Raw genomic sequence first — 27,853 nt, forward strand, 5'->3', positions numbered from 1 at the left:
ATGGTAGGCAGAGTGCGCGCCCTTTCTGCACTAAAATCCATTATTTCACAATGCCCGGTTGACCGCGGTCGGTGTTGGAAAAATAAAACAGACAAACCTAGCTCCACACACCTACTCCGCCGCGGCGTACAACAACGGGTTCAAAATGGGCGTACGGCACGCAATGAAACAGGCAAGATACCAAAACCAACCCTACCGCGGAAGGAGGAGAAGAAGAGTAGAAAATAAATCCTGTCCAAACCTGGGCACTAGATCATGCTGCCCTGACCGGTTTTCTTCTACCGCACAACCTACCTAGAGCAGCAGCGGGTTTTGCGCACCGAACGCAAGAAGCATCAATAGTCCCTCGTTCTTTCGCCTTCTCGCCTGGCGCTCGTGCTCTTGGGGGAAAAAAAGAAACAGAACAAAACTTCACTCGAAGGAGGCCAAGTACCGGAGAGCTACCTTCGGACCGGACACAGTGGGCCTTGGGCCTTGATATACGAACGGAGCTTGGCCAACGCCACGAAAGATGCCTTCCTTCCTGTTGCTCTGTGCGGCGTGCAATCACCAGGGCACACACAAAAACGCCAGAAGAGATTGTGGTTTTCAGCGAGCAGCCCCAAGTGGAGTCTCCAAGGAGGCTCTCCCCCCTGCAGAGTGAAGCAAACTTTCCACGTGAAGGAGAACAAGCCTCCGCGGCGGCGTTGACAATGCGCCTGCGATAACCTCACGGGAATATTGGATGGAGGGAAAGGCACGGAACCAAGTCGCGAAACCACGAGGCTGGCGCGCTTAAATTGCAATTCATTGTTCCGGTGCATGAGATTATCAAAGAGTGGGGAAAGAGCGATTCAACTCGTGCGTGCACAGTTCAATAATCGAAGGCGCGTGTAGCGTTGCTTACCTAAGAAGAAGTGATAAAACTTTACAACCCGCATAAAGTGCAGAAGTCAAAATAAATGTTTATTGCCACGGAAAGTTGAAAGACGCTGCATATGTACTTCTTATGGCAAGTGGAGTTTGAGTCCACGTACTCTCACAGAGAGGGTCTTCTAAAAGACGTTAAAAGGTTCTACCTGCCGAAGGCGAAGTAGGCGACTTTCTAACTCCTTTTAAACCGAATGTATTCCACGCACCAGTGAGTGTGGTAACGTAGCAACAACAAGCAAAACCTCTTCGCCGTCGCCACAGAGAATGCGTAGTCTTTACGCGCCTACTTCTCTCGGCTTCCTCGGCTGACCGGTAGAACAACTTTGACCGCGACACACCGAGTAAACGTGGCGCGCAATGCGGCCAACGCAAAATGAAAAGTAAAACCTGTCCGATCCGACGCCGATCGCCTGGCACAGATAGCAGAAACGAGAAATCGACCCCGAAACCGATTGCAACCGAACCGCTGGCCAACGAATCGAACGGTTTCCGCCCGCATGTACGTAGCGAAGGCAACGGCGCCACCGCCTGCCCAAAGCTGCAAATGGTTCTTCTGTTGAGATTTGGTTGTGCGCCAGTGGCCAGTTTCAAATATGGCGCGCCACTCACGGAGGCGTTTGATAGCTGAATTTGGAGCCAAGCGTAATTCACAGCAGTAAGCACAACGCCGTTGGATCTAAACCCAACCAATGTCCACAAGCAGTGTGTGACATAGATACGCGCACGAGTGTGGTCTTGACGGCTAAAGAAAGCACCAAGAAGGCGCGTACTGCGAGAATGCGGCCAATAACGGGACGTCAAATAATTTGGGCTGAAAACGAAAGTCCAAACGGCACGAAACGGGCACGGACCGATCCGGCGCCGTTGAAGAACGGACACAAGCTGGCGTGAGCTGAATTTTAAAAATCTCGTGAATCTCTCATAGGCAACTCGAGAGAAAATTAAAACCAGTTACCCGTAGAGGTTAAGTCTGAAGATGATGTTGATTTGATTATGAAGTTACGTAAAGATAATGTAAATAGATTGAGATTATTTTACCTTTGCCGCACTGTCAAAAGGTGTGTTCTTCTATACATTTATAAACTAAATGTTTTAAGTGTATTTTAGCTAATCGGTAAATATTTATTCCATAATAAAATTGAGAAGAAGCTAATAAAAGCTCAATTTTAAGAAAACTAACATTTCCAGTACAATAAGATTGCATGCAGAAAAGGGATCTTCCGGAAAATAATTCTTGTTTCGAACACCGTAGGAACTCGTTTTAATTGTTGCATAGTCGCTTTTGAAACCACGTTTGTTGCTCGCAAAAACCTGTTTTAAAAGGACCAAAAACGAGATAGTGGGAAGTTGACAAAACAAAAGAAACATCGCACAATCCATTAGGAAGAAATTGAAAATGACACGGAATCGCTTGCGAAAGATAAACGGGAAGAAACGTACAAGAACATCTCGCAGGGGAAATTGTGCATCAAACCAAACATGCTTATGTGCATAGCACGAGGGGGAATACATGCAAATGATTTGTGGATTTACTTTCTGAAAATTAATATAACATTCTCACGAAAGTAGCTTGTCTTGTTGGTTATTTTTATCTTTTAAAAATAATCTCCAATATAATCAGTTTTTATGCTGAACTTTTTGAAGTTTGTTAAGCTCACAATTGCCTAAGCGTTTGAAATTAATAAGGTTTAAGAGGTTTCACCAATCATAGCACTAACTTTTAATCTATGCACTTCGTTCGCTATAGTTGAAATTCACAAAACGAGAGAAGAAAAAAAAAATAAAACTGTTTCTAACCTTCTAAAAACACCTCGCGGTATCCGGGAACTTAGCCTGTGTGTGATAGAAAAACGTCACTCGCATGCTGGAGACAAATTAGTTTTTATGTTTTACTATGTGTATGTGCTCCTACTAATGACTTTTTGACTACAAACCGGTGCGGAAGCTGGCCACCCTTTCTCGTCGAGAGGCAGCTGTGACATTGTTTGACTCAATTCTACAGCCAACTTCTCCCTCCGAGACCTTTTTTCTTCTATCCATAACGAAGGTAGCAAAAGTGTCCATCCCGGGAAGTGAATGCAAAACAGAGGCAAGGAATTAAATAAAACTTTCTGCTTCCCGGGGATTCCCGCCGCCGCCGCCGCCGCCGCCGCAAAGCCATGCTGAAACACGAGATTAACGAGCACTTAGAAGGGCAAGAGGGGAAGAGTAGCGCCGCGAACAGCGGTGGAGGTGAAATTTCATTAGTATTTTCCCTCCAGCGGTCAGCGGCGCGAAATGACGGGGGACGGATTCGGTCGGCGAGTCTTTCGTAGGCGAAACCCCGACCCAAACCGAAAGGTAAAAGTTCGAGACATGCAGTTTTTGGACTAAATTAAATTCTTGATGCACTTCCGCCGGGCGTGGAGAAAACCCGAATCGTCCAAACCGGCAGGCGACACCGATTTTGCGGCTAGCAGCGCACCAAATAATTCGGAATGCAAACGCCACCGAGAAGATGATCCGCGAGCGATTGGGCCGCGTGTGGAAACACGAAACGTGTGACACCGAGAAGAGAAATAAGTTTCCAGTGCATTTCTATGTCGAAAAAACGCGCCGACACTAATTAGTGGTTGACGGTTGGTTGGGAGTATTTTACCACACGTTTGTCCACGCGCCACGTTGCCCGAAGAAGGATGTTGTCGAAGTGAAATTTGACAGATCCTTTCATTTGAAGACACCTTACCTAGCGTTGATACTATAAATTTTATCCCTTTTTAGAAACATATTGTAATCTTGGAATATGTCACAAGAGACCGATGTGAGTCTCATAAATTTTTCAGTGTTTTTCAAAAAGAAAATAATTAGTTTTGAACCATAGTTTTAAATTGCCTATCAATGGTTTTTCCGTTGAAAATCTTCCCCTAAAGTTTTACTCTTGGTGATTCGAAGCGCAAATAAGCCATCAGTTGGAACGAATAAACATTCTCTCCGTCAAGAACCTCGGACAGCTGAGATACAATGTCCCACATTCCATTTAGATAAGATTCCAAAGCGGCAAGAAGGCGCCATTGCCGCGCTGTTTTCATGATGGATTAATAAATCTCCTTCCTTCTTTATGTTTGGTTCGAACGAATCCAACGGCAACAAGAGTGTTATGCTCCTTCCTGTTGCTCCAAGAATAATTTATTTATCTCACTTTTTATTTTCTATATTAGTTTATTTATCTTTCGCGTTTTGGCCGAAACGATGCGAGTCACGATTGAGATAATGAACCCATGGATCGAACGCGTCCCCCAAACCGGGTTGAATAACCTCCTCCGAACCACTTTGGGGAGGAGGCACCGCGAAAAAAAAAGGAAAATAAAATCGGCGCATCATTTTGCAAATCAACCGGTGGTGATGGGTGAGTCAAGAGAAACGGTTGCTGAATTATGGAACAGCGAAAATCGCCGATTGGCAAAAACTTGGCAACCGACTCGACCATATCGGTTTCCGCGCGTTTGTCCATTTGACGAATCTTGAGAAAGCAAATAAGAGCAACGTGTTGATGTTTATCGACCGACCCGAACGGTTGGTTAAATCGAATAATTCTTTAGCCATCTTTCGTGCAGATAAAAAGCAACATAACCAACAACAGGATACCGGGGATGTGGAACAAATATTTTCGGGGTGGCCTGTTTAAATTATTCATGTTGATGCGCTCGGTGACGAAACTTTAAGGAAAACTTTTAAAAAAAAGGTCTCAAAATAAGAGTAGAAGACGGCCGTTCGATTTTTTTTTAAACTGATTTCCATTCCATCCGTCGAAAAAAACAGGTTTTTACGAGGAAACGAAACGAAATAAATCCTATCGAAAAAAAAGTCAAATATTGTCTCTAACCAAATCCAGTTTACAACCACAATACAGAATTTGATTGATTGGCGAATGCTTACACGACTCCATCGTGGTCGAATCCCCACTTTCTTTCGATCTTCACCTTCCGCGGATGGAAAAGCGAGAGGAACGGTTTGTATTTATTTAGTTTCATTAACACCAACGTCGTCGCATTAGCGTAGATATATTAATATAAAAAAGAGCACTTCCCATGTATGGTCATTTTCACTCATCATGTTTTCACTCAACAGGAAGAAAACGAAGCTACACAAAAAGGAGATTAAAAACCAGTTTAAGATAAAACATCTTCAACCAAGTGTTCACGGTGACAGTTTTGAATAATGTTCTCTCACAAAACAGAGAGATTTTTCAACATTTCAACGATTCTTGCGGAGGAGAACATACAGTGGGGTTCTTTGCGCACCTTTTTTGTCTTTAAGCGTTTTCTGAGATCGAAGCAAACCCCCGGAGGTCGCTACCAACTTCGTTTATCAGTTTGCCATTAATCCAAGCCGAGGCGGTCGCAAAACCCGGGAAGTACTTCACCCCGTAGCGAATTGTTTGCCGATTGAAAGGCTTTGAGTAGCTTCTTCCATCCAACGTCGTGGAGAGGGAACAAGATAAGGAAAACGAGGAAGATATTTGCACACACGACAAACCTCACCCTGTAGTAGTAGTTAGTTCCTTTCCAATGTGTTCTTAGGTGGCTTGTCTCGGAGATTGTAAGAAGCGTTAATTTTCTTATTTGAAGAGTACCCCGTTGCCAATTATTGCGACAGATTATTCGAATGACGAGTCTTTTAAGCCGATCATACAAACACTCTTTACTATTAAAAATTAAAAAAAAAAATATCTTGATTCCAACATTCCAACTGAGCAACAAATTCTTAACGCCACCATTTCCTCAGAGTAACCCAAAAAAAATGTATCATGGGACACAAATTAGTACTCATTAGTTCCCTACATCAGCGATCCATTCATCGCACGGACGTAACCTCAACACCTCGCCTTACTGGAGCTAATGTAAAACTCCCGGCCGGCTAGGAGTTTTTATAGGATCATCTAATTTTAGTTTCGTCAGCGGAAGAGGAAAAAAAAGTAACGGACAGCGGGTTGATCGGCGCCAATTGGTGTCGGTTGCTTCCATTTTGATCCCGAACCAGACCAACCCCGTCCCGGCAATAACCGGCTGGTCATACATTTTTCTTCCGATGATTGAAGACGCATGCTTTGTTCGCAATCTCTGTGAAGTTCTCTCACTCCCAATTTAGAACTTCAAAAACTAGATGAACACGACAGAAGCATCTAGTGATCATTGAATCTGACCAAGAATTCTGATCTAATCCATGCCGCTCAAAAGATATTCCTTACATCTTCGACCACAGAAATGAGGAATGCAATATGGACGAAATGAGAGAATTGCTTAATTTCGTTTCCCAACTTCTCCAACTCCTACGATAGTCGAATAGAAATACAACCTTTTTTCAATCATCATACTACTTTTCCAGCAATATCGTAGGCGATTTCGAGTAGGCACAATTTATGTGCTCTCCATTAGGCGAAGGAAAAATGGATCAACTTACAAGCCCGTCTCCGGAGGATCGTGATTCATCGAACAATTTTGCCTATCTGGTGAAATACCAGTCATTTTTGCTAGAGTGGCTAATTTATGGGCAACTTATCCCGAGCAAAAGCTGACCAGTCCAACCACTCGAACCCCGAGGAAACAAAACAAACAGGTTTGCCTTTCAATTTTAAAACAAATCTTTACAAACAGAAACAAACGTCGGTGTAAAGTTACTTTTTAAATTATTCAGTTGTTCTGTTGAACCAATTTTACACAATCCTCCAGAATGTTATGTCCACCACAAAACTCGACCCAGAGAGTCCCATAACCGTCCATTCGACACCCAAATTTCGACCACAATCGCTTCGTCTAATCACACCACCATCCGGGTTTACAAGGAATGACCGAAAAATTACACAAAAAAGACCCAATACTACTGTCCGGTCCATATAGCCCACGCCATTCTTTGCGTCCATTTAAAGTGTAAAAAGATTGCCTCAACCCGGCACAAGCACCAAACGGTCACGCTCTCCAGAGACATTTGTGTCCGGTTTTCGGTTCAGAAAAACGGTCCAACGTCTGCCAAGTGGCGTTTATTGGGTCATCTGCCGGGGTCGAGAGCGTCTTCAACCGACTTTCCGAAACGCCAACATCGAAGCACGATAGCAAACCCGGAGGAGGGGGGAGAAAATTCAGATCAGCAACATTTCATACCGATGGACGATGTCGAGATCGGGCTGGGGGCGCCCTTGTGTGTAAGACGAACGGTTCATCGGAAACCCATTTCGAGGGACCGAGTGTCAGCAATTTTCTCGCACGCTTGTCTCGTTGTTGGAGGCGTTGAACGATTAAATGACGACGGTTTTGTGAAAAATTGTTTCCGCCTACACTCGGTGGGAGGGATGGAGGAGAGTGACCATTTATCGTTTCCCAATTGGTGCTGATTGTTCAATGATATATACTTTGTTGGCTGGCATTGCTCTCTCCAAAAAAGCGATAATGATTTGGAGCATCGAACACAGCAAGCAAATAAACTTGCTTCGTTTACTTCAGCATGTTGGTGTAGCTCTCTGCAAGTGTTTCTTCGATCATTCGGTTAGGTAGAATAGGTACATGACAATCGATTCCCCCTCATCGACACGCGGTTATCCTTCGCGCGTAGCCCCCTTCCAAACATTAACCAAAGCCCGGCCTGTCACCCAACTACTCGAAAAACTGCTCGTATCGGTTCATCTCAACGATCTCCAGCACAATCGTCCTTCTCGAAAGTGGAGAGGTGTATTGTTCCATGCAAGGAAGGCTATGTGTAGTTTAATGGATATAGAGGGACAAGATGGAGTGGCGTGTTATATGCCACCATCGCCCAAATGAACAGCAGGCAAACGAGGTAACGCGTGAAGGTTGAAGACGCCGAGGAAGCGGAACCCGCAAGCCATTGTTCGAGCCCTTCCGAGTCCTCGTCGATGGAACATAGCTCCACGCGGGAAGGTCCTACTACTTCCAGCTCCATCCCCCCGTCACACACACACGTACACCCACGAGTGAGCATAACAACGCCGATGACGACGACAACGGAGCTGGAGACGACGCCATTGTCACCGCAAAAATGTCACGCATCGAAGAGCTGAACGACGTCCTACTGGCTGGCTGGTCTGTCTGGCGGATTCTTGTCCCCCACCCCACCCATCCTCCTCCCGGTGTGTCCGTTCCAGGGCCGGAACCAATGACACACACGCCTGTGACATGGTTCTTGTCCGCAAGACCACACAAACACACAGCGGAGCACGAAATGAGCAGCCGTTTCGCGGCTCCTCCATGATGTGTAGGACACACACTAGGGCCAGGCCAAGGAAACCGGATGCTGGATGCCGGAGTGGAGACGAAACCAAGCACTTGCTGTGCACCGAAGCGTACGCACCGAAACTGTGACCCCTACACACGCAAGGTTCTCTCGACAAAGCTGGCAGGCGAAATCTAATACCACCGCCGGCCCGCGCAGGAGGACAACAATGGGAACTGTGTAAAAAAAGCATTTTTGGCGGCGACTGCACATTTGCCTACTCGTCCCGTGATGGACGAAACACCATCTAGCGGAAAAGGCATTCATTCCAACGCGAGCATCAGGCTCCAAAGTGTGCCGGAACACAAACGCGAGATGAGATGGTTTAGTGGTTCTTTGTTGGGTTGGTTGGAAAGTTGTTCCGAAAACCTTTAAATAATAGGATGCAATTTTTCACTATGTTTTGAAGTTTCCCAGAGTGATTTTACAAACGAAACAAACAAGATAAATAAATAAACGGGCAGCATAAAACACAGCCCTTCCGCTATGACTCGATTGTTTGTTTGTTTGTTTAGACAAGAAGTGGCTCTCTCGCTGCCAATGGCCGCAAAACCAACATACATCGTATTTTAATCTTCCAATTATTTATTTTGTCCCGTTTGTGAGGCAACATTTTTTTTCAACCGCTTTTAGTTTCATTCTCAGTTTCATCTCCCTCCTTTCGGTTTCTTTATCGATCCACAAACTTATCCCTCCCTGACGCCCCAAGTCGAGCCAAGATTGGATTCTTAAGCAGCGACTATCTTTGAAGCACACTCCTACATCGTTCGGATGGAATAAAAACCCCACCGGCACCGGAATGCTCTCAGGCCTTTGCGCCCACCGCCGCGTTGTCTCAGCGACGGAGGCGGAAAAATCAGCCCATTCCGATGCTAATATGCTTGATGGCTTTCCGACAGGGCGACTCCTATCCGAGACGGACGGAAGTGAGATGGAGTAAGACTCTGCACAGTGACCGGGGGGCCTTCTCTGTTTATTTCGGTGAAATCCAAATAATATGATACATATTTTAGCGAAATATGTAAGAACCGGTTTCGACTCGGATTTTGCCACTACTGACCGATTTTTTTCCGAAATCCCCACCAAGCATACAGATGACCGACCGCTGAGGAGCGTTTCGGGGTCGTTTTCACTTTCGCCACGCACACACATCCAAGATAATCGCAACAAACAACAAAAAAGCAAGCCGACATCAAAGTTATGATTTGCAAAAAAAAAGGCTGTACAAAGCAACTAAACTGGTTTGGCGTATGGGTGGGGAGATGCTGATGATGGTGCATGCATTTCATCATTTGGGGAGAAAAGTGCAAGCTGCACCGGGAAGGTTCGCCCGACACAAATACACCGGACTATAGGTTGGAAACCGAAAACCGGCCGACCTCAACATAGTTTATGGAGAAAAAAAGTGAACAGAAAACCCGCTGCTTCCCTTTTGCGTAACAGCCGAAATGCATGTACCTGTGCAAGGGTAAAGATGGATATGAAAAGAGCATATGAAAAGGGCCAGCTACTGCAAGAAGATGTAGTTTATCGAGCAAAAACCCAAGAGGCAAGCATAAGGACAAGTAAGTATGAGTGTGTACGAAAATAAACGATTGAAATGGAAACGAAAATATGAAAAGTAAGATACCAGAGAGTACACCTTGAGAGTGAAAAACTCTGCTTAGATTTTTTTTAAATTTTATGATGTTCACTCCTTTAGTTTCGGAGTGAAATTTTAAGTAATCAATACGGAAGTTTTAAAAGAACTTTCCCAGCTTAGTGAAAGATACAGTTTTGTATAAAATGATTTGAGGAGGTAAAACAAAAAAGGTGTTAACAAATGCCAGCGAATGTCTTAAACATATAAATGCGAAAATGTTTAAGTGTGTGGTTTCGCAATACATATCAAATCATCTCATAATTTTATTATTCCAATACAACAGAAAATCATAAATCAATCTCAACAAGTTCGCACGAAAAAAATTCTTGAGTGTGTGCGCAATAACATTCCCATCGGCTTAGGCTTGTTGGATAACTTTACTACCTCCTGCCAACAACATCAAACGATCTACCATGTGTGGCTGCACACCAGCTGCAACGACGTCGTCGCCATCAATTTTGCGAACAGCTTCCGCAATGATATTTTTATTGCAAAAATTCACTCTTTATTGGACGGTTTTAGTGCAACCTGCCCCCCGCCCTGCTCCACTCTTCTTCCTTCTCCCCAAACTTTCACGCGTCGGAGGTTAAAACATTGCAGGAGATGAGCTCCTCCACATTGGTGCGCTTCGATTTAACATGTAATAAACGATTTTTATTATAGTGTCGCGTTAATTCACGTTTTACGACCGAATGGAGAGGTTGTAGGAGGGCAGCAGGGTAAGAGGGAGAGTGACAGTAATGAATCGGAATGTCGATAAAATTAAGATCTTTGCCTGTCAACGGTCCCTTCGTATGTTTGCAGAATGAAAAACAATCGATTACAAAATTTCGATCAAACTTGGTTGCGCTGAGGGTATCCGAGGGGGGTTCCGAAACAGATTTTCGTTTTTCCCACGAACACAGGAAAAACAGGTCCACCCAGTTTGACCCAATTTTTCTTCCCCACATGCCGATTTTTCATTCTCATTTTTCTCTCCCCTACCAATTACCTCGCTTCTAACAAATACATTCGCATCGTATGGCGGAAAATGGAGGGAAATGGAAACATTTCCCGTTGCCAACCCCGGTGGAAGCCCCGTGGACCTTTCCCCGCACCCAACCCCAGCGAGAGTCCCCTAATTTTTACTTGTCACAGAGGAAAATTTAATCAATGAAAAACACCCTCACACAAGCTCACGAGCCTACGCACAAAATAACCACCACCAGCATGGCGGCGGGCTGTGTGCGTTCGTGTTCGTGTGGTGGCCACTGGGACGAGCGAAGACGCCGGAAGTCCTTTTTCGGGGGGTGAAAAGGCTTAAACAACGCACACGAGTGGGAACAAAACTCCATTCAAAACACGCTAGAAGGGGAACGCATTTTCATAAGGGAAAGAAAAATAAGCCGGGCAGATATTCAGGAAAGGAAAATTGTTTTCCCTATTGTAACTCGCGTACGTGATTGATTTTTACGCAACTCACTTCAGTCACGATTAGCTAATATGTTATACATCTTGAAGGCATATTTTCATAAATTTTAGAGCAATTTTTGTCAAAATACAATAATCCCAATCAGCATTTCTCTTATGATTTACGTTTGAACTTCGCTTCGTGTCTCAAAATGGATTATATTGGATAAACAAGAACTGCACATCCGTTCGTAAGGTACTCAGTTCTTCTTTGAATGAACTGATATAAGACGATGAAAGAGGAATAGTCAATAAATCAAGGGATGCTGGGAAAACTCATACAAAATTGTCCTCTAAGTACCATCGATAGTTGGCCGCGCACTTACCCGATTGTTAAGCGGCACCTCGCTCATCTCTTGGCCGGTGCAGAGTCGCTTATTGTGCGGCCCATCCTGGCCACCGCCGCCTCCGCCGCCACCAGCGGCGCTTCCACCGTTGAACGACGCCATTATCATCACACCGGCACCGAAGAAGGGATGCTGCTGCTGCTGCTGCTGGTGCTGCTGCTGCTGCAGAAACTGTTGTTGATGCGGGAGCGCGATCGTGCGTGCTTAGCTGCGCCTTTTACGTAAAGCTTAACTTCCTTCGCTGCCGCCGCGGTGTTCTTCTGTTTCAATTAGGTTGTTTTCGGGGGGTTTGTTTTGGTGTTTTTTGTCTTCTCTCGTTCACTGATCTGACGAAGCCGCGGCTCCGGTGCAAATCGGAGAGTTGGAGTTGTTGTTCAAAAAGGGATGTGTCTTGTTACTTAGCTCAGTGTGTGGGAGGAGGAGATCGTGTGGTATACGTGTGGTTGCGTGTGTAAGTATGTAGTATACGATGAGCGCACGGATCGGTTGTTGTTTTTTTTTTTGTTTAATATTTTCTCCGATCAATGGTGATCAATTGGACGATTCAAAACATGGCAATCAATGACGTTGACGATGATGATGCTGGTTCGACGCCGATGGACGCACTCGAGAAATGGTCGATCGGTTGGTCGCTGCTGATTGACTTTGATTGCCTAGGACACACATACACCACACGGACACACGAGGGACGCGCGCACGCACGCAAACACTGCTTTCTTTTCTTGCGGCGCTTGATTTACTGCAGAAAACACTTAGAACACACTATTGCACTCTGCCAGGAAAAAAGAATATACATAGGTTATAGAGAAAATGGGATGAAATTTCGGAGAGTACGCAAGAAACTTGCGCCTCTTCAAGATGTGAGTAAATTTCACAAAATCTTAGCAAACCATGAGTTCATTTCTTTCATTCAACGAACTCTTCGCCTTCGAACGAATTGAATCGGGCAAACGATAAGAAACAGTTAAGTGCACGGCGTAACCACCTTCGTCTCTGATGATTATGGTTATATGTTTCCTACGCTCGGCGGCACATTGCACACGCCAATACACACGTACGGACACATTTTCCTTTGGCGTACACTTTCGCTTCCAGCGACTTTCGCTCCGCGTCGCAGTGCTCGGGATTGCATACACGGCTTGATGCTGTCTGTCTTGTTTGCTTGTTTTTGCTTTAGTTTTGCTTTATCTTTACAACCCTTAACTGCGGCCGCTTCTCTTCAAGCCCCCTCTCCTCCTTTACACCCTACCTTTTGCCCTTTATCAGATGCTTGATGATTACTGTACACGCGCTTCTTTGCATGCTATGGTACCTCCCCCCATTCACTACTGCTTACTTGTTTCAGAGCAGTTTGCATCTTACAACTCACTATGTTAGCTTATTGCAATGTTATGATAAAGAATATTGGATAAATAAATAGAACTCAATAGTAGCACAATACGTAGGAGTTCACTTTTGACAAACTTCACACCTGTCAAACATTTCTTCCCAGCCCGAGCCATCTGCTACTTGCCTACTTTGTAAGAAAAACGAATCTCCAATCGACTATTTTCCCAGGGTAAACTTTCCTATCGTCCTCTACCACAAAACACTCTCTAACAAATATCACTTCACAGCTACCGGGGGGAAAAAAGGACAATCTGATGATGGCGTCCACAATATTTTCCGACAACCGGCCTGTTGTCTCCGGTCTGTGTGTGTGGTGGAAAAACCGGAAACGTCAAAGAAACCGAAAATGTCCCGGGGGCTAGATGTCAAACATTTCGATCGGGTCCTGTGCTGGTCCTCGTTCGCCCCAAAACGCAGGAACTGTCAGAAAACGACGAACGACTGTTTCAACCAACACAAGCAGGAAAATGGTGTCCACGAGGAAAATGAGAGAAAATGTACGTGGAAAGCGCTGGTCCGCCGGAGTGGAAAACTGCGATGGCTCCAAAGCGTCACACAGTCATCATACACACACGCTTACCAAATCAGCAGAGCTGAAGAGAGGATAAGAGTTGGAAAAAAGGACCGACATTTAACTGAGAGAGAGATAGAAAGTGGCTGTACGAAGGAGAGAAAGTAGGCTTTTCCGTGATGGCGGAGGCAATTTGTCTGGTCTGGCATTATTTTCTATCGCGCTTTTCCCCGAAAATCGCATAATTTCTGCTCTTTCTTTCATCTGCTTCGTGGGGCTCCAATATTTTTTTGTATTTTTATCATTGCAATGAAATGCCTACTTGGACTTGGTTGGTTAGTGGTCGGACATCGTTACCATGACAGTTATGGAAGTGTCAAACTGTGAAAATACCAAATTGTAACTTCTAATTTTCCTGATCTGTGAATTGTGGATAGCATGAAAATGTAGAAGTTTCGTTAGGAATCATTTTAGTGTTCCTGTCTAGCTAAGGAATTTTTGTGTACGCTTGTGGAAAATACCTTCGTAAGGGTGTTGCGGCATATGTTTACATCACCGGTGCGAGAACGTAAATCGAAGCCGAAGTACTAGCGGTGGCGGGTTGCGAAAGACGCACCAACCATTGAAGAATGGAAAAATGTACAGCATGCTCGCAAGAAGGCGTCCCAAAGCGACACACAACCACTGTCTTCCCTCTTGGTTTTGGATAGTTGGTTGTGGGCGATCGATTTCTAAACTATACAGGCACGTCACGGTTTCGGTCAAAATGTCTACCAATGTTTACCCAATCAAGAACACTTGTTTTTTTAATATCTTCATGTTTTAAAAAGGTTAAAATATGAAGAACTACTTTTATAAATGAATTGTTGTCAACGTCACTGTACTACATAATCCCTGAAAAAAAAATTGTTTTCATTTAGGTAGTAAACTACTTTTTGCAATAAATGTGAGAACAGTTGACTAGAGCGTACATATTCGTCTCCGAGTGAAACGTGGTCCACTTTATCGAATGCCAAACAGATCGTAGCGTATGTTGGCTATTGTTTTCAATAATTGTCCTCAGGGCGACCCCAAAGCCTCAGCGCCGGGTGGCGCCTCATGGTATGAGTTTTGCACTTTGGACCGCTGTCAGTCATTCAATCGTATTCGATCGCATCGGTAGGCGCATTCACAATGTAATAACAAAAGATGTACCGTTCATCATCTCAGGCAGTTCTTCGATCCAGCGTTCCCCTGCTCCTCCTCGACTTTCCCCACACCGTTCCAACTCGGCTCATCGCATCGATACAATATTGCCCGCATGATAGAAGAGTGTAATCGAGAAATATCTACGCAAAGTTCGCCATGCACGATCCGATGGATAGATAGGATGATGATAGATGGACGCTTCGTACTGCACCCACACAGACACACACACAAATCGCCCTACAACCGGAATAACGCGAAATAACGCGACCATTTCCACCCCGCAAGCAGTAACCGCGATTTCTAAGCTGCTTCCCTAAACACAAACGAATCACGCCGCGCACATACAGCAGTGAATATGTGCATGCCTCCAACATCGGTTACCAACACAGGTTGGCCAGCATTGCTCTCCTATCATCCTATGCTCCAGCCGTCAGCGGCGTCCGACCGTGTGATGTTATGCGTTTCCGCGCCTGCTTAAAAGCAACAGAGTCAAAACACTCGACGCCAAGCCGCGAAAAAACAGGAACACGCGAAAGTTTTGCTCGGAAAGAGACCGCCGAAGCTTATACATGTTCGAAAATATCGAATCAGAAAAATGATACTGTAGCAATTTTTGGTACAGTAGCAACATATCGAATCAGTAAAATGATACTGAAGCAAATAGGCATTTTTTCAAACTCTCATGAAGTTGGCTCCAACTTATGACATCCCTACATCGCATTAAACATAGAAACAGATTCCGTGCACTGCATGAAACCTGCTGCCCTATTTGTTTGCCTTCGAGTTGTTTTGAATTGTTTCGACGACATGCCACTAAAAACTCGTGAGAAATAGAGATTTACATCTACTAGGAAAAAGACATCTCAGTGAATGTTTTCTGGTGTAATATGTTGTGCATAGACATAGTTTACACCATCGTCTCCATCACCAACACTGCTCCACGAGCGACCACTAATTGCTACCGCTGTTGGAGTTTCGCGAATTACACCTTTTCTCCGTCGTCCCGTGGATCCGTGCACGATAGCCATTGTTATTGTGCTGTTCGGAGACTCGCGATACCCGGCATGTTAGATAACGCATACCATCGCATATCTATCCGTCATTCTGTTACAGACGAAAATCTGGGCGAATGGGAAAACTGGCTACTAAGCTCAGCTTAGAATTGTTCAATCCAGGTCTCTTTATTGTAATGGAACGACTTGATATGTGGAGAAGTAAAGCGCGGAATTCTGTTCTCCTTTGAAGCAAGCAAGCAAGTATTCATGGAACCAGCTCGTTAAATGGCAATCGAGAGAATTAATTTATTCAGCGGTATGTAAAGTGCACTCCAGCACCAGCATCAGGCGCGACCAAACGGAAGCCCGTGGCGTAGGGGTTCCCCCAGAAAATCGTCTTGGAAAATCCTACATTTTTTGTTCTGTTTTCCCCCCATTATTTGCCGGATAGAGAAATACAAACGCGCGCGCGCGCACGCACTCACACACCAAACAAAAAACACGGTCGCGTTTCTATCTCCTTTATCCCGTTTGTCTTCTATCGATCTCCGCCGTCCGAAACCAGCAACCTTTTTCTCCACATCCTCTTACATCCATTGACGCGCATTCTTCACTCTAACGCCACTGGCCCACCAATTGCTGGACGTCTTCCTACTACTCTGCTGGTACGCAATTCAGGGCAGCGCGATTAAAAAGGTTCCGTTCGTGGCACCATAACAAAATGCAAGGTAAGAAACAGGTAGAAAACTTGCACAGGCGGCAAAGAAGAGGTGAAGAGAAGGGTTACTGCACTTGACTATTTTTATGAATTTCTTATTTCTCTATGTTTGTTTTTTTTCCAACACTAGCTGTGGCAGCCCTAGGGATGAAAGGTTTATTACTTGATAAACCTTTTGTCTACGCGTAGGCACGCACGTTCACGCACTCACTTTCACGACACAGCTCGGCACACTCGATCAACGTGAATAAAACACGGTTTGATGCACACCACTTTTTCGCACCTCTGTCTCGGCCTCAGGAAAAACGGAAACTAACGAGCGAGCATCGAGCAGCCACGACAAAACCTCGAGAACAGAGAAATTTGTTTCAAACACATTCGCAAGGTTACACATTCATTCATACTTTCCTATCCAGATACCCCCGATGGCCGCTGATTACCGATTCAATGACCTTCACACGAACATAGCTGTGGTTCGCAAAGCGGTATTTACCGATTCGATAGCCAATCGCGGCTCTCGATTCCATACTTAATCACACACACACAAATTCGAATGTTGGCGCTCAGAGAGTATAATCGTAATTCGAGAGAGGAAACGTATGGAAACAGAGAGAACGTACAATTCGAGAGAAGAAAGCGACTTTTGGTCTCCTAAGAGAGAGAGAATTTCTCAGAGCTCTGATCCAGATTCTCTCAAATTGTCCAAGCTGTATATACCTTGGTTGTGGCAGGTTAGACCATAAGGTTTGTTTTTGAAAAAAGGTTATATATCTTTTTGATCGACTGTAGGGAGAATGCAGAACACCGATTTGTTAAGCTTCAAGGAATCAAAATTTAATCGAATTTTTTCCCTTCTGAATGATTATGAATGGAGAATTAAGAAATTAAGAAAAATTCCAATCGATAATAACCGATTCGAACGTCATTCTTCAACCGGTAATTAGAGGACAGTGTGAGCGAAAAGTACAATTTCAGTTGTCTCTTTCTATCCCCGTTTTGAGTAAACGAGAGACAATAAAAAGAGAGAGATAGTGAAACAACAAATTGACACTCTTTTCACTAGGTTCCCATTGGCTCGCTCCGTTCCTTATGTTGGACATCCAATTCAGTTTTTGAAAATTCCGTCCAAACCACAGCAATTTGATGTATCATACATTTTGATCAACAATATAATAAAGTATAAAAAAATAAAATAATTAAATTCGCCGTGATGATACAGGTAGCTTCGTAAGTCTAGTGAACCCGATGAAAATTATAGCTTGTTTATGCTCAACAACTGCAACAATCCGATTTTAAATTTTTTGTCAAATTTTATGAATTAGAATGGTTGTGGATCTTTCGGTTTATTGTAGACACTTTAACCAAAACGAGCAACAGTGTAATCAGCTGTCGTGAAAATTGTAGGAACAGTCTAAGTCTAACACACTCTTTTAAGATCACTAAACGCAATATCCAAAGACAATTGCAGGAATATAAATTCTGCATCAAATTGCACCGTTTAATAGATAGTGGTTTCGTGGTAGAATTCATTTACAGTTAAATTAAATAAACACCACTTTGATTTCCTTTTTTATCTTCACTTATTTTATTTGTTGATGCATTCGCTCGATCTTCCCTTTGTTTTCACAATGCGTTCCATCAAAGTTAGTTGTGGGTTGATTGACTACTACTAGTGATCACTATCGATCCAGTTTTCCGCTGCTTTCCTTCACGTCAGATGTTGTTTTCTGTTCTCGCCACAAACCATTACTCTAGCACTAACGAGGCTACTCCTCCCTTTTCACTCTTATTTGGCTGCAGGTTGAGAATATTTCGGTAGTGTCTAGAGCATTTCGATAGTACTTTCTCCCTGATAGTAGCAGTAGTAGTTGTGTTGTTGATGTTTCATAGATTTTGTTATGTTTCTTTTTATTGTATGCATGCATCAATGATGATGTGTTTTGTTATTGTTTTAAATGTTGATGTTGATTTCACATGCTAGCTTTCTTTGCCTTCAGTTTTTTTTTCTCATATTTTGTTTCAGTGTAGTATTCTTCCTCAAGCACGTGTGTTGATGTGTGTAAATGTATGTTTGTTGTGTGCGTCTCTTAAGTAGTATTATTTCCTTATTGACGATCAGTGGCGCGCAGCTTTTCCTCGACTGCTTCTCGCGATGCCTCCGAGAGGTCAGTGGCCTGAATGTATTTTTGCACACCCACAAGCGACTTCTTCAGTGCGTCGAAAGAGCTCGAGTACAACATCTTCTTCTTAACCTACAACGATAGAAAATGAATGATCGAATCGCGTTAGTAACAATTCCCCTTCACAAGACTCCAACGACTCCTGCTACTACGTACCTTAGCGGTATCTGGGCACCAGGACATCAGGAAAAGCTTCTGCTTCTTCGAACTTTCCGAGGTTCCCTGACACTGGTGCATATACTCGAAATCAAAAAGTCCATATCTGTGGAAAAAAAACCATAACAGAAAGCAAGGTTAGATCCGAAACGACGAATTAGATATTAATCATGAGTTCATCACCGTGTACTTACCGGCATTCACCTGGTCCACCCTTCTGTATATCATCGAGGAAGCTGTCGTATTCCGCATTACGGTCTCCAATCACTTCGACATCAATCTGTTTCTCATCCCGAATGTAGAAGATGACGTATCTATGCTTCTTGTCCTTTTTGATCTCTTCGTACGTGGTCTTGCACACATCGGATACGGTTACTCCGGAAGCCTGGCGAAGGGAAGGAAGGAATGGAACAAAACGTGCAAAGTTAGTTTTGAACAAAAACGACACACGAAAGATTTTGATCCGAAAAATTGTGCTCGTAAAATTATTACAAATAAATGTTGACATTAATCGAAAGATCACTGCTGCTTCACTGCTGAAAAGTGAATCCGGACTTTCCAAAAGCAATCTAGAAGTAATGAACTTAAAACTTTTTTTTCCAATGCCTCATATATATTGTCCATGATCATTCTTGGTACAAGAAAGCAGAGCAGAAAACACGGAAGAAAATTGGGGGAAGAAATATGAAAGACACGCGTGATCGCGGCGGCCACGACCGGCAGCAGCAGCATGGTTCCGATGGATGGTTTGGTGGGGGGTTTGGTTTGCCGGTCGGTTAGTTAGGTTAGGATGATGTTAAAAATAGGTACTTGAGACCATGCGTGTCTGTTGCCTGCTGGTACAACTTCACTGTCGTAGATCAGCAGCAGAAAACAACGGAAGTGATCCTCGTTTTACCCACTTGATCCTCACACGATGTGTATTGGGAGCAGCACCCGCTTTCCAACAGCAGAGCAGAGATATGAGACGAGTGTTCTTCCTTCACATTCAAAGGAAAAACAACTAGAATATGCCATCATCAAGACCTATCCCTATCCTACGTACGGCTGGTTCGACAAATCAGCAACAAGAAAAGTTGACCGTTTTCGCAGGCCGAACGACCACGCGGCATGCACTGCACTGCGCACGTTTTCCCGACCGAACGGGAAATGGGTGTAACACACACATCCATGAGTGTAATGAACAGGCATCGGACTGGAAAGGGAAAAAAGCAAATGATGGGAAAATCTAAAAGAAGCACAACCGCCCGCCCATGTCCATGCGGGCTAAAATCAAAACTTGTATTAGAGCTGCATCTTTTAGCGGATTTCAATTCATGTTTCACCAATATCGTTCGTTTAAACAAAAGCTTCCGCTCAATTCTGTAAATTTATCACAATTAAAGTTATAACCATGAAAGCTCTACGATGTCCAGCGGATCATTTAAATGTTGGACCCATGCAACGCCAATCCAATCCAACGAGGCTCGGTTCTGTGGCAGACAGCTTTCCTGTCTTTATTTTCTCCGCACTTGCCTCAGATTATTTTTCATCATCTATCAGTAGATTTACGATTCCTTCATGTGTCGATTGTTTTGAAGCTAGAAAGTGAGTGTATATGCCGTCGCTGGTCTCCTCAGTTTCCTCTTTTATTTTTCTTCGTTGAGAAACGCTGCGAAACACCAGACGAAACCGAAAAGACATCTCACCGATTCAACCGGCAGCAGAACAACGCCGGACACGATATACGGCAGCGTCCGCAACACACCCAGCACAGCACAGCAAGCAAGCAAGCAAAGCCAACCGCTCGCTCACAAGGTTCAAGAAGGAGGATAAGAGTTTCTCTAATTTTAAAACTTATTTTTGGAACCATTCGGTAGGAGAACGACCGCACGGGTTTTCCGTTTCATTTCGATTCCACCGCACGATACGTGAAGAAGCGTGAGAGTGCGTGCGTGCATTCGTGTGTGATTGGTAAAATGGTACAACACAGAAAATGGTTGGTTTCACGCAGCTACCCATATACGCGACTTTTGGACCGGTTGTTGCTGGGCCGGTTTTTTCCATTTCTCCCGCAGCGACCTTCATGTACCCACACAGCAAGTGCCAAGTTAAATTTAATTTAGCATTTTTACATCCTGACAAAGTCTATCAGTAGTACTACGAACACTTCACTTCACCCTGGAGGAATATGGCACAAGTAAACAAAATCAAACATTGAATGAGAAAGAACTCTATTTTAAATTAGGATTGCTTTGATGGTAACGAATTGCAACTTATTCCCGTCCGCAAGCAATGTATGAGATAGTAAGCTCGCTATCTATCTTATTTTTGAATTAAAATTGCACTTGGCGATGCAAAATAATTTAAATCTGTTTGTTGAAAATACAATCGTTCATAACCTTGAAAACAGAAAAAAAAACATGCAGACTAGTAATTCAACGAACCAATTAGACTGACGCTACAAAGCAATCGTCATACAAAAACTGCTAACCGGAACCACATCCGTCGATGATGCTGATGATAATGAAGAATTCGTGGTGAGGTGAGTAATCGCTTCGATATAAATAACAAAACTGTTACAGCAGCAATGCCGCAAACATTCACAGCCAACGATTTTCCTACGATCCTTTCTACAATATTATTCGTGATCCTAAAACTACCACGACTGTATCCCCTCAATCATTAATTTCGTAAAATATTTGTAAAAAGAATTTCGTTAAAGAAGAACTAAGTATTGGGGGTCCCCAAATCTGAACCAAATTTGGTGATGTTATGAATCCACAAAAAAAAACAGCACGCTCGTTGCCTCCTCCGCAGCCCCAAAGTAATGCCGCGTTTGCTCACTACTTATCCTGAATACTTTATTTGGCAAGTGGAACTACCACATCATTGCTTCATGTGACGCCAGATACGACTACCTCCTTCTTCTCCTCCTTCTCCTCTAGGTGTACAACACACCGGGAGGGATTCCAATTTCGGGCTGCTGCAATTCAACAACGCCACCGTCGATTGACCATAAAAGGGCCCGCGACTGGAAGGTGCTAGACTACACGAGAGAGACCCAACGGCATGGCATGACACACGACTGCATTCTCTCGTCCCCCGGTACCAGGACCTTGAATGTCACCGTTTACCTATCACCAACCAAAGTGGCCTATCTTTTAATGTCTGGAAGCGTTTGTGTTAACGTGTTGATTCTCGACTAGAGCTGGAGTCTATTGGTTTCGAACAACACAGGCCAATTAGTGTATGTGGATTGTTTCAATCAGCCGAGGCGCCACGCCTACTTCGATGGAACGGAGTATCTAAACAGATTCATTTCATTGATCTTAGAAGGCTCTGTTATAGTGACGGGATACCTCATAACATTTGTGCAGCAATCCAGATCCACAATCCGAGTAATCGTAATTTAACAAAGTATCTACATTCAAACAAGGTTAAGAAGCTAAAGTATCTATACTGAAGCTGCAAATATGAATAACGAAGACGATGACGCGGTTGGCCTGTTTCTTGTTCAACATTGTATTGTAAGCCACTGCCACCAGCCATCGGAAACCTTCATTCAAGGTTGTTCGCAAAATGGGACACTGTTTCATTGCTGTTTTTTCCTTTTCCACCTCATGTTGACCCCACCACACCACACCTCACTCTCATCATGTTGACATCACGAACTCGATCATCGAGGGAAATAAAACCGCCAGTCTTTCGTCTCTCGTAATAATCACGTATCGGCTATCGTAATCTCAAATCGAGTGCCATGCAAGAGGTATGAATGAAAGACAATTTCTTTTACATTTTACGAAAAGCAATCGTTTAACAAATTCCGTAAGGTGGTAAACAAATATGGGGGATGACAACATATTTACTCATAGAAAAAAAACCCACCAATGATAGTTTTGTACATAGCAAACAGAAGCACATAGCAGTAACATATGCACCATAATCAAGCAAATACAGTTAGTAAAATCATATTCCAATATATTCATTCTATTTCTCTGGTGTAAAGATTCTGTTTCTTTTCTATCTTATCGCCAGAAACATTCCAAAACAAACATCATCGTTGCAAGTCGAACGAGCTTGGGTTTCGGCTTACGAGGCACGGGGCACAAGGACGAAATCTTGCACACAAAAGGTCAACGACCATGGAGAACACCATGGGGGAGAGGACGCAGCATAAACAGCATCATCATCACGAAAAATCTCCCCTCCCCTCCCTCGCGTTATTGGGAGCATAGCAGTGTTGGTAGAATAGAGCATCGACCACCATTTTCTTCGTCCTGCTTGCCACATACAACGACAAAATAAGACGCCGGAGATAAGAGAGCTTTCCCTTCTAAATAAAAGGACTATTACCGTTCTATTGTACCACCTTCAGATGGTCTTGCAAAGACTGCACATTTCGTTACGTCGGTGTTTTTATTTCACACCAACATCTTGTGCCTATTTCGCTAAACCACACATTCGAGAAGAGAAAAAAGAAATCCCTCTTTCTGGCTGGATGTAACAGGAGCCAACGTTCAGCATTTGTGGCGGTTGATAAGAAAAACACGCGGTGGAGCCAACTGACACGAGTATTTTCCAGCAAAAGGAAACGCACCAGACAATGAAGAGAAAAGGTGCCGCGCCCGTGGCTTCCTAGTCTCGTAGTCTTTTTTGCCACTTAATGTCTTGAAGAAGAAGCGTCTCCATCGATGTGGCTTCCGGTCTCTCTCTTTCTCTCCCTACTACTGTGTGCTTCCTTTCTTCATTGCCTACTGGAAGTCATATTTTCCTCAACATTTCGTTGCTACGTGCCGGAGCGTCTGCTGCTGACTTCTTGCTTCACTGACGAAACCCATTCGACCATTATTCGCCCGAATGATTGAACCACACGACACGTTCTAGAGGTAGCCGTTGTTCAGGAACAAAAATGGACAGTCGTGCACAAGTGTAGAGAAATCGATTCGAAAGCTTTTTTCTCTTTTCGATGAAAGCAACATCCGAAGCGGCATGAAGCGGAAATGACGATCATGAAAAATACCACCGCCTGCAGCACCCAACATGCCCAAAAAAGGCGCTGACAAGAGGTGCGATAACGTACCGGACAAGCGGGAAAGAGAGACATGTAGCTTATACTGATAGTGACGGTCACGATAACGTGTGTAGTGACTTTTACCTTACCGTTGGTAATAAAAAAAGAACCGCTGAATGAATCATGGATGTATCAAAAGAAAACCACAAATCTATCCTGAAGCAAACCTAAAACATCATGCCATACGTTGCCCACTTTGCTAGTCCATGGGTTTCTTGAGACGGCAACTACTACAACGGCTTTTGGCATAGCGTGTTAATCATCGTGACTTTGTTTGACGTCAAAATAGTGCCAGTGCCACCTTCGATCAAAACAATTCGAGGAATGTTTATGGGTATTTCCCAGATGAATCAGCGGCGAGGAAGCATTTTTGTAGCAAGCGCATAAATGCACTGAAATTCAAGAGAGTCTTGATGTGAAGGACGATAAGGACTGACAACGGTTTTGTTTTTCTTCGTCACCTGCACCTGTCGCCCGTCCAGGCGCTTCTGCGTTGCTTTAGCACATGCATCTCGTAGTAATTTTCATATTATTGCGGGAATTACTTGAACTTAAACTTTTAAAATCAAATCCTCGATCCAATACTGGAAACGTACGATAAAATTGACCGCCGTGGTTCGGTGTTAGTATCGTGCGCACAATTCAATCCGCCGTTTTATCTCCGGCAGTGTGTACGTTGCATTCGCCACCAACGCATACTCGTAAATTGGCAGCTTTTGCTTTTGGCCTGCACAGGGGAACGCGCCCTAGAGGCTGCGCCGGGTCGGTCGATTGCTGGTGGGACAATATACCACCAATTGCACACACATCGCGCGTATCGCGCGATTTCAACCGTGTAGGAAACGGCCGCGAGCCTTGATAAAAACAGGCTTGGAATAATCGCGGCGGCAAATGGCGCTGGTGTTTGTGACCCGTTATGTTTTCATGAATAGATATTGAATCCCGAGGGTTTCGGGAAGCTTTAACAAGCGAAGAAAACGCCGTTCCGACGACGACAGCACCGCTACTCTTCATAGCGCATTGACTCATCATATCCTCCATGTTAGAAGCGAGTGAAAAATTGCCGGTGTTTTCTTGCTCTTCACTATCAGCAACCAACACCGCCCTTTATCCATGTTCAGCGTAGTAAAGCTGGGTCGAAAAAAAAAGCAGAATATGCTTCGCCCTACCAACCTACACGACGAAAGATGGTGTTGCCGACTATGTGTGGTAGTGTAAGCGCAGATTCTTCATCAAACCGGCATCGGGAAAGCGGCGGCGTACAATCGCGACTCCGCGGTCGATGATCGCGCCGTCGCTCGCGAGCGGGTACGCGAGTGTGTGTGTTCGTTCCTCCTCGACCATTTGTGGGCGAACGGGATGGATTCTTCGTCTTTTTTTTTTACAATTCGAGATGTCAGTAAAGTACATTTTGCTGGCAAAGTGACTCATTGCGCGGAAGTGTTCGCCCTCTCTCTCTGTCTGTGGCACGCTCGAAGTCAGCCTCCTGCCGCCTGAGATCTAGTGCATCGCACCACACGGTTTACTTATTCCCCGCACCGCATCTGCCCGGTGGTGTGTTGCTGCTGACTACTTTGACCATATATGGTAATTTGCCACTGTTTTTCCAACACTGTCTGGTCTGTGCGCGCGCGCTTGCGCTATATCAGCATGAGACTTTTGGATGAGGAAAACATCAAAGTGAGTAACGTCACCGGAGTCTGGTGAGTAGTAGCACCTGCCGTAATGTTTATCTCTTTTCACCTCCGTTGTTGATCATGACATGGAATTGAAAATGCAATTCTATTGACTGTGTCGGCAAATGTAATACCAGCGAATGATACAGACTTCATTCCTTTCCAGCAGCTCATTACATCCATCCCATAAAGAAAATCTGCAAAACGAGTTGAGATTTCACGCCCATCATAACGGTTCATTAAAGTGTGCCGATTTCTTTGCTCGCAGCCCACGATATTTGGGGTGTATTTGTGTGTAACCAACTTGCCCTCGTCGGTTCTGTAGATTTCCATGATTTTATGCTGCCGCATAATACCACACTTGATCGGAACCACCGCCAAAGAAAAACGATAAGAGATGAGCAGAACCATTCTACGTTCAATCCAAGTCGGTTTGCTTGCTTGCTTGCACCTTTTGTTTATGTCACTCAAAAATTGGTTAGATTGGAAAAAGCAAACTAGGGTTTACAAGAAAACATATTTCACCTGAGCTCTATATGTTTTCTCTTCGCACACTTACCATTTTAACGCTTTTTCTTGGAGTTGAAGATTAGCTTCTTATTTTTTGGTTGACTACTTCCGGGCGGCGTTTGGTGCTCGTCGTTGTTTTTCTTTCTGTCGCTACACTGTTCTGTCGCCACACTGCCGGCTTGTTCTTCCTTTTATCGAAAGGTTGTTCTATAGAGTACTAAAAGCACACGTACAAAACAATATGTCGACACACCGGTGCCTGCTTTGTTCTCAGTACGAATCTACCAAAAACACTCTATGAGTGGGTTGAAATGAGAGGTGTGGGAAGAAAAGAAAATACACAACAATAAGCAATTTTATACTTTATGAAAACCCGTTATCGTATCACAGATTAGTTCCAATAAAAAAAGTTCCTGGTTACTAGATATTGCTTATGGTGCGGTGTGTTGAGTATGTGCGTTTTGGAAACTTTTGGGAAAACAGGAAATTTATCTTACTTCAAAAGCTACTTCATCTATACTTCTCGTCAGTTGTAGAAGGCGATCAACTAATATAGTACGAAAATGGAACAAATTTTCGCAAACCAAATTGTCAAGATTTTGCGCCCGACTGTGAGAAAGAGAAATTTATCCACCACACTACACACATCACACCACGCACATCAGTTGCATGGGGTGGTGAATTTCAAGCCGGCTCACGCATACAAATGAGCTGCGTAGCAAAATGTCACTCACACAATCATCGTAGGCTGGCAGCTTGAGATGAAAAAGACGGAAATTAAGGTAGAAAACTGGAGTGTGCATCGCACATGGTATCACAACCTTTCCGTCGAATAGAATGGGGATAAGCGGAGTGTGGAAAAGCCTAACCACCGGAACCGGAAAACGACTTCTTTGTGAGTTTGGTCGCTTCTCACCAGCCGCTACCCTTCAACGCACACGTTCGCTAGGTATCTGCGTCCGTGTGCGTTTGGTGAGTAGCGGGCAAGAGAACTTTGAAAATGGGGAACCCGTTGGCAAGTTGCCTTCTTCTCTGTTACTCATCCTGCCGTTTGCCTGGTGTCAGCACTTTTCTCCGAGTGTTGTGCATAATTCAAAATTGGGGTGTGTAACGGCGCTGGTATTTGGTGGATTCGACACACCACTGCAACCCGGGCGTCGCGTACCATAGCGGCTAGACATGAAACGGCTGAAACTAACGCCGCTAGATGCCTCGAATTGCAGACGGAATTTATTCCAGTAGCGAACAATTCAACACACCAATCGCCTACAACTAGGATGAAAGTTAAAGATGGCGAACTGAAAAATTGCCGGCTCTACTTCATTTATCGTTTCGCAAGAAACTAAAGTTTCTTCTTCTTTTCCTACAAACGGCTGCAATACACACGTTTACACTACTAACGATAGGAAGCAATAGATCCAAGCGCACACATACACTCCGCACCACACACAAACGCTTCGAGAACCACTCTGCGGAGCTCTCAACTCACAACTTACTTCCTCTAAGGACTGCCGAAGACTGACTGCTGAAACAGCACACTGCTGCACTAAATTAATTGCAGAACGAACACATTCACTTCATGTGCACCAACACACATTCATGTCGTGTTTGCACACGTATCGGGACAAACTGGTTAACCGTTTCGATGACCTCTACTCCAACGATTTAGTTACCCAGAACCGTTCCGATAACCGGTTTCGTTTAGTTGAAAAACCGTTAACTTTCAATAAAAATTACTTTTTGCTAAAATTGTTGGTATACAATCAGACATTTAATGTACCTACATCTACATGGCTGCAATAGAAAGAGAGTAGTGCTTTAGTTACAAAATCTTCCCAATAGAATAGTAAGTGTCACAAACTGA

General features: G+C 44.1%; 2 protein-coding genes across 4 annotated transcripts in view; both read right to left on the reverse strand.

The window, feature by feature from the left end:
• The window catches only part of LOC131261029 (heterogeneous nuclear ribonucleoprotein L), a 147,718-nt gene extending 131,013 nt beyond the window's left edge, over nucleotides 1-16,705 (reverse strand). For all 3 annotated transcript variants that reach the window (XM_058262915.1, XM_058262914.1, XM_058262913.1), the window contains exons 1-2: nucleotides 16,626-16,705; nucleotides 11,593-12,385 (exon numbers count right to left, since the gene is read on the reverse strand). In XM_058262915.1, the coding sequence (XP_058118898.1) occupies nucleotides 11,593-11,721 (129 nt within the window). In that variant the 5' untranslated portion in view covers nucleotides 11,722-12,385; nucleotides 16,626-16,705. The remainder of the gene's footprint in view (nucleotides 1-11,592; nucleotides 12,386-16,625) is intronic.
• A 1,632-nt stretch (nucleotides 16,706-18,337) lies between these two features.
• Nucleotides 18,338-27,508, reverse strand: LOC131261305 (cofilin/actin-depolymerizing factor homolog). The gene is made up of 5 exons (XM_058263308.1): nucleotides 27,486-27,508; nucleotides 26,039-26,284; nucleotides 18,945-19,135; nucleotides 18,751-18,856; nucleotides 18,338-18,666 (listed from the first exon to the last, which is right to left on the reverse strand). The coding sequence occupies exons 2-5, from the start codon at nucleotides 26,039-26,041 to the stop codon at nucleotides 18,520-18,522; spliced, it is 447 nt and encodes a 148-aa protein (XP_058119291.1). The 5' UTR covers nucleotides 26,042-26,284; nucleotides 27,486-27,508; the 3' UTR covers nucleotides 18,338-18,519.
• Between the last annotated feature and the right edge of the window lie 345 nt (nucleotides 27,509-27,853).

This window comes from Anopheles coustani, chromosome 3, assembly GCF_943734705.1.
Source record: "Anopheles coustani chromosome 3, idAnoCousDA_361_x.2, whole genome shotgun sequence".
Classification (NCBI taxonomy): Eukaryota; Metazoa; Arthropoda; class Insecta; order Diptera; family Culicidae; genus Anopheles; species Anopheles coustani.